This window comes from Oncorhynchus nerka, linkage group LG14, assembly GCF_034236695.1.
Source record: "Oncorhynchus nerka isolate Pitt River linkage group LG14, Oner_Uvic_2.0, whole genome shotgun sequence".
Classification (NCBI taxonomy): domain Eukaryota; kingdom Metazoa; phylum Chordata; class Actinopteri; order Salmoniformes; family Salmonidae; genus Oncorhynchus; species Oncorhynchus nerka.
In genome coordinates this window covers 17,182,708-17,190,582 of record NC_088409.1, presented here as the reverse complement: position 1 = coordinate 17,190,582, position 7,875 = coordinate 17,182,708, and the positions used below count along the sequence as shown (strand labels likewise).

The following is a 7,875-nucleotide window of genomic DNA, read 5'->3' as shown; positions in this document are numbered from 1 at the left end:
TAATCTAGACCATCCATATACTGTATAAACCCCATCTATCAAACTGTCTAATCTAGACCATCCATATACTGTATAAACCCCATCTATCAAACTGTCTAATCTAGACCATCCATATACTGTATAAACCACATCTATCAAACTGTCTAATCTAGACCATCCATATACTGTATAAACCCCATCTATCAAACTGTCTAATCTAGACCATCCATATACTGTATAAACCCCATCTATCAAACTGTCTAATCTAGACCATCCATATACTGTATAAACCCCATCTATAAACCCCATCCATATACTGTATAAACCCCATCTATCAAACTGTCTAATCTAGACCATCCATATACTGTATAAACCCCATCTATCAAACTGTCTAATCTAGACCATCCATATACTGTATAAACCCCATCTATCAAACTGTCTAATCTAGACCATCCATATACTGTATAAACCCCATCTATCAAACTGTCTAATCTAGACCATCCATATACTGTATAAACCCCATCTATCAAACTGTCTAATCTAGACCATCCATATAAACATCTATAAACCTAGACCATCCATATACTGTATAAACCCCATCTCAAATCTAAACCATCCATATACTGTATAAACCCCATCTATCAAACTGTCTAATCTAGACCATACATATACTGTATAAACCCCATCTATCAAACTGTCTAATCTAGACCATCCATATACTGTATAAACCCCATCTATCAAACTGTCTAATCTAGACCATCCATATACTGTATAAACCACATCTATCAAACTGTCTAATCTAGACCATCCATATACTGTATAAACCCCATCTATCAAACTGTCTAATCTAGACCATCCATATACTGTATAAACCCCATCTATCAAACTGTCTAATCTAGACCATCCATATACTGTATAAACCCCATCTATCAAACTGTCTAATCTAGACCATCCATATACTGTATAAACCCCATCTATCAAACTGTCTAATCTAGACCATCCATATACTGTATAAACCCCATCTATCAAACTGTCTAATCTAGACCATCCATATATAAACCCCATCTATCAAACTGTCTAATCTAGACCATCCATATACTGTATAAACCCCATCTATCAAACTGTCTAATCTAGACCATCCATATACTGTATAAACCCCATCTATCAAACTGTCTAATCTAGACCATCCATATACTGTATAAACCACATCTATCAAACTGTCTAATCTAGACCATCCATATACTGTATAAACCCCATCTATCAAACTGTCTAATCTAGACCATCCATATACTGTATAAACCCCATCCATATACTGTATAAACCCCATCTATCAAACTGTCTAATCTAGACCATCCATATACTTTATAAACCCCATCTATCAAACTGTCTAATCTAGACCATCCATATACTGTATAAACCCCATCTATCAAACTGTCTAATCTAGACCATCCATATACTGTATAAACCACATCTATCAAACTGTCTAATCTAGACCATCCATATACTGTATAAACCCCATCTATCAAACTGTCTAATCTAGACCATCCATATACTGTATAAACCACATCTATCAAACTGTCTAATCTAGACCATACATATACTGTATAAACCCCATCTATCAAACTGTCTAATCTAGACCATCCATATACTGTATAAACCACATCTATCAAACTGTCTAATCTAGACCATCCATATACTGTATAAACCCCATCTATCAAACTGTCTAATCTAGACCATCCATATACTGTATAAACCCCATCTATCAAACTGTCTAATCTAGACCATCCATATACTGTATAAACCCCATCTATCAAACTGTCTAATCTAGACCATCCATATACTGTATAAACCCCATCTATCAAACTGTCTAATCTAGACCATCCATATACTGTATAAACCCCATCTATCAAACTGTCTAATCTAGACCATCCATATACTGTATAAACCCCATCTATCAAACTGTCTAATCTAGACCATCCATATACTGTATAAACACCATCTATCAAACTGTCTAATCTAGACCATCCATATACTGTATAAACCCCATCTATCAAACTGTCTAATCTAGACCATCCATATACTGTATAAACCACATCTATCAAACAGTCTAATCTAGACCATCCATATACTGTATAAACCCCATCTATCAAACTGTCTAATCTAGACCATCCATATACTGTATAAACCCCATCTATCAAACTGTCTAATCTAGACCATCCATATACTGTATAAACCCCATCTATCAAACTGTCTAATCTAGACCATCCATATACTGTATAAACCCCATCTATCAAACTGTCTAATCTTGACCATCCACACAGTCTGTGATTCGTAACAAAGTGGTGTCCCTCCCCACCACTTGTTTTGGTATACAGCTGTACATTGAACAGCTTCCCAAATCTCAGACTTTAGCTTTAACTAAAACACAATGCAGCCCCATATTATAACAATTATATGGTGTAGATATGATATGTATTATGATTCTCATGATTCTACACTTATTGTGGTTCTATACTGTGACTTTATTGTGATTCCATGTTCCAAACATTGCTCACTATATGTCTGTGGCAGAGAGACTAGAAATCATGAGAAAATAATGGAAATCAAATTTCCTCCAAATATGTGCTTCCTATTTCAAATGAAAACGGTGAACAGTCTATGATGAGGGTAGGCAACAACATCTCCTCCCCGCTGATCCTCAACACTGGGGCCCCACAAGGGTGCGTTCTGAGCCCTCTCCTGTACTCCCTGTTCACCCACGACTGCGTGGCCACGCACGCCTCCAACTCAATCATCAAGTTTGCGGACGACACAACAGTGGTAGGCTTGATTACCAACAACGACGAGACGGCCTACAGGGAGGAGGTGAGGGCCCTCGGAGTGTGGTGTCAGGAAAATAACCTCACACTCAACGTCAACAAAACTAAGGAGATGATTGTGGACTTCAGGAAACAGCAGAGGGAACACCCCCCTATCCACATCGATGGAACAGTAGTGGAGAGGGTAGCAAGTTTTAAGTTCCTCGGCATACACATCACAGACAAACTGAATTGGTCCACTCACACAGACAGCATCGTGAAGAAGGCGCAGCAGCGCCTCTTCAACCTCAGGAGGCTGAAGAAATTCGGCCTGTCACCAAAAGCACTCACAAACTTCTACAGATGCAGAATCGAGAGCATCCTGGCGGGCTGTATCACCGCCTGGTACGGCAACTGCTCCGCCCTCAACCGTAAGGCTCTCCAGAGGGTAGTGAGGTCTGCACAACGCATCACCGGGGGTAAACTACCTGCCCTCCAGGACACCTACACCACCCGATGTTACAGGAAGGCCATAAAGATCATCAAGGACATCAACCACCCGAGCCACTGCCTGTTCACCCCGCTATCATACAGAAGGCGAGGTCAGTACAGGTGCATCAAAGCTGGGACCGAGAGACTGAAAAACAGCTTCTATCACAAGGCCATCAGACTGTTAAACAGCCACCACTAACATTGATTGGCTGCTGCCAACACACTGACACTGACACTGACTCAACTCCAGCCACTTTAATAATGGGAATTGATGGGAAATGATGTAAATATATCACTAGCCACATTAAACAATGCTACCTTATATAATGTTACTTACCCTACATTATTCATCTCATATGCATACGTATATACTGTACTCTATATCATCGACTGCATCCTTATGTAATACATGTATCACTAGCCACTTTAACTATGCCACTTTGTTTACATACTCATCTCATATGTATATACTGTACTCGATACCATCTACTGTATCTTGCCTATGCTGCTCTGTACCATCACTCATTCATCTATCCTTATGTACATATTCTTTATCCCCTTACACTGTGTATAAGACAGTAGTTTTGGAATTGTTAGTTAGATTACTTGTTGGTTATTACTGCATTGTCGGAACTAGAAGCACAAGCATTTCGCTACACTCGCATTAACATCTGCTCACCATGTGTATGTGACAAATCAAATTTGATTTGATTTGATTTGATTTGAAGGAAAATAAGAGTTTTAGTGCAGGGACAGCCAACTAACACAAACATAATAGTTTGATATTGTTGATGCGATACGACATGATATATTGTGGAAAATAATATCCCGATATGTAACTATCCATTTTTCCCTTTATTACTATTAGAAGGGCGTTGCTGTTATAAATGTAGTTCCTTATTGACACCATTGAGGAAGGGTTTGTTAAGATGACAGATTAGTTTATCGTAGCTTCTGGTCACTACTGAATGTATTGTCTTATCAAAAGGAATACAATGAAATATAATGATTAAAGATATGCTTTTTATTAAAATGTCCAGAAGCAGATGTAGCAGAAAAGGAACAACAAATAACAAATGCAGCGTGTATAAAATAGTGAAGGTGAAACACCCTGAAACACTATTATCTCCCCATAATATTTGATTGTTCCATTAATCAAAGATATAATTCATTCTTTAAATCGCATATGATTCTTTCCTTTATTGTGATAAAATGTGATAATATTCCTATCTCATGAATGCTTCATGAGAATTTGAACTGAATGAATTTTGAATATGTTAAGAAATATTTTATTACTGCTTCAAGTGAGGAATCACCTCAAAAGTACTTCCAAAGTACTCAAAACATTCAAATTCATTCAGTGAAATAATAGTGAAATAAAAACAGTTCTGTCAGCGTCTGTCAAACATCCATCCAACATATAGGGTCAGTTTCCTGGACTCAGATAAAGTTTACTCCTGGACTAAAAAGCATTTTTTCCCCTAATAAATAGGAGTTACTGTTTCCAGTGCTGTTTCCAGAGTACTGTTTCCAGCCCCTTCCATGTCCACTAATCCCCAGTGGGCTCCGATGGAGGTGATCCCGGCACCGTTGAAACGACCGCTGAGGATCCTCAGCTCATTGCCCATGTTGGTTGGGTAGAAGTTGAAGGAGATTTGGTTGGGCAGGCCGGCTGACAGAGTGCGCCCCATGTTGGTGGTTAACACCAGGTAGCAGATGTAGTCTGCTGGGTTGTACTTCCCAGACACCTCAACGATGGCCTCATCATTAAACAGCTCCATCACCTGCTTTACACTCCCTTCGTTACCGAAGACAGGAGACCAGGTGTTGCCGTATCTCAGCTGGAACCTAAAACAGAGGAAGCTTTTCACGTTGGTTGTGTTTTGATAAGGCACATTCAGACCGAGACAGCAGGTAGCGTCAGAGAATATCAAGGAATTACATTTTACATTGTACTCTGGGTTAGATACGATAACAATATTGTTTGGTCATAAACTGAATATGTAATAAACACAACAAATAAAGAAAGAATGAAAGTCTGTTCTGCAGTGTAGTTGGACTGAGTCAGTGGTGTTTGTTGGATAGTATAGTTGGACTGAGTCAGTGGTGTCTGTTCATGGGTCAGAGTCTGCTCACCCGCTGATGAAGTTGTTGCTGTTGTAGTTGTAGTAGTAGTAGTAGTAGTAGTAGTTGTTGTTGGTCTCCCACACTCTGACTCCCGTGATGCGTCCCTCACCGTAGGAAGCAAATGGGGTGCCACCTCCCTGACCCACCGCAGAGGAATACGAGTAGGGGTCTTTGATGGCTAAAATAACATGGCCAATATGTTTACTATATTTACTATATTAATAATACATCTTTATATATACATCATTTTGATTTTACCAATACATTTCTGAAAGATCTTTATATTATGAATAAAGTGTAGATGAATTAACTGAAGTACATTCTGCAATGATTTAATACATTAGTTTATGTCTCAAAGAAGAACTCCTAAGTCTAACTGAAAAAGACAAATTGGTGGAAGCACAAAAGCTATTATTTTATCATTATAATTCAGAATTGTATTTAACTCACGCAAAGCCAAGCAGCCAGCCAAGAACACTGTGACAACCAGGATTAAGAACATTCTGCAAAAGTGAGGCATCAACACTTAAGACCTTTAATTTCAGTCAATTTCACTCTCATTCCGTTTCACTTTAAATGGTAAAACTTGAAAAAATATAGTTAATAATGTTTTTCATAGTAGTTTGTCAAAACAAATAAGTCATTTTACCTGTCAGGTCAGTGTTTCCTAGGAGGGAGAAGAAAATAACCTTTTAAATTGTGATGTAACAAACAACAAACCATTGCTGAATGTGAAATGTTATAAAACGGCTCTAAAAAGTTGAACCTCCTCTTGTTTACTACAATCACTCTTGCAGTGCTAAGCTACTGTCACATTAAAAATAATGTCAGATCATTGAATTTAAATTTAGTGGCAAAAGGGCCAAAATGTTTGTGCCCAAGTACCAAGAGATAATGAGTATTAACTTCATAACATTTCCCACACCAGTATTATGCATTAAAAACATTGCACATTTTCAATTGAGTTAGTTGTGTAGTTACCCACCGTGCTATCTTGAGATGTGTGTGAAAACCTGTGAAAGCTTCTTGTCTCTCTGTCTCTGCCAGGTCCTTCTAGTCTACTGCTTCCTCTAAGAACTGCATTTATACCTGCTGAACATTCCATCAGCTCTAGATGGAAGGAGCATGACAAAGAACACGTTTAGTCAGTCACTATTGAGAAGTCAGACATTGTTTACTAATTGGTCGAGGCTACTTTGGGAGGGAGTGTCAAGGAAGTACTATAAGGAAATAATAATTGTGTTCTTTTGAATTTGTAACAAATTAATGATCTGAAATAGGGATTAAAAAAATATACAATCGAACAACCGAACAAATAAAATAATGTACCAAAATTGTATGAATGTGTACGAAAATCGCTCAAAATCAGTCTCCCAATCTTCAGTTGTTTTATTACACCAAGAGGAACTCCTTCCCTTCAAACATTAACATGCTGAAAAAGACAAGTGGATCTGGTCATTAACAGGATGCTTAGTTCATTGGTTTGTTCAAATACCTACAGTATTTTATTGTAGAATATTTGTTTCAGTACATGTATTTATATGTAATTCTAGATGTGCAGACGAGATTCTCAATTTTTCGTCTCCATTATTGTCCAACATTTTCTGCAGTCTGTTACAATACTCACATCTTCATTAAATCACTGGCAACCTGTTCATGTTACTACAGGATAACAATCTGATTTCATATTCTGCAGATTAACCAGATAAATATCAGTAGAAGTTACAAAGTGATAAAATAAAAGGTTGTATACAGATGACAAGGTGAAATACCCTGAAGCACTTGTTACTACCTATCCATAATATTTGATAGTTCAATTAACACGTTAATACAAATATATAATGAGGACCTTATTGATCAAAAAAATATAAAATAAGCTAAAAGGTCAAATTGAAATCAGATTTGCTATATTAACAACCTTTGTGTTTGTAAGTTGAGTTATCTATTTTCTTTTCGCTGGGGAAGAATGTGAGTTTATCTCAGTAACTACCCATTGAGCACACACTGGTTGAATCAACGTTGTTTTACATGTCATTTCATTTCACTTCACTTCAAATGGTAAAACTTGAAGTAAGTTTGTTAATAATGTTTTTCATAGTAGTTTATAAAAACAAGCGAGGCATTTTACCTGTCAGGTCAACCACCCCTAGGGGGAGGAAATAACATACACGTTTTACCTGTCAGGTCAACCACCCCTAGGGGGGGAAATAACATACACGTTTTACCTGTCAGGTCAACCACCCCTAGAGGGGAAAATAACGTATAAGTTTTACCTGTCAGGTCAACCACCCCTAGAGGGGAAAATAACATACACGTTTTACCTGTCAGGTCAACCACCCCTAGAGGGGAAAATAACATACACGTTTTACCTGTCAGGTCAACCACCCCTAGAGGGAAATAACATACACGTTTTACCTGTCAGGTCAACCACCCCTAGAGGGGAAAATAACATACACGTTTTACCTGTCAGGTCAACCAC

The 7,875-nt window shown here is 37.9% G+C and overlaps 1 protein-coding gene across 3 annotated transcripts; it reads right to left on the bottom strand.

The window, feature by feature from the left end:
• Window positions 1-4,272: 4,272 nt before the first annotated feature.
• Window positions 4,273-6,472, bottom strand: LOC115122282 (zymogen granule membrane protein 16-like). Of its 3 annotated transcripts, none has more exons than XM_065027583.1 (5): window positions 6,382-6,472; window positions 6,046-6,063; window positions 5,847-5,899; window positions 5,406-5,574; window positions 4,273-5,117 (listed from the first exon to the last, which is right to left on the bottom strand). In XM_065027583.1, the coding sequence occupies exons 3-5, from the start codon at window positions 5,896-5,898 to the stop codon at window positions 4,751-4,753; spliced, it is 588 nt and encodes a 195-aa protein (XP_064883655.1). In that variant the 5' UTR covers window position 5,899; window positions 6,046-6,063; window positions 6,382-6,472; the 3' UTR covers window positions 4,273-4,750. The 3 variants fall into 3 exon arrangements, with proteins under 3 accessions (XP_064883655.1, XP_064883656.1, XP_064883654.1); XM_065027584.1 differs by having other exon boundaries at window positions 6,378-6,466; XM_065027582.1 differs by lacking the exons at window positions 6,046-6,063; window positions 6,382-6,472 and having other exon boundaries at window positions 5,847-5,931.
• Window positions 6,473-7,875: the final 1,403 nt, after the last annotated feature.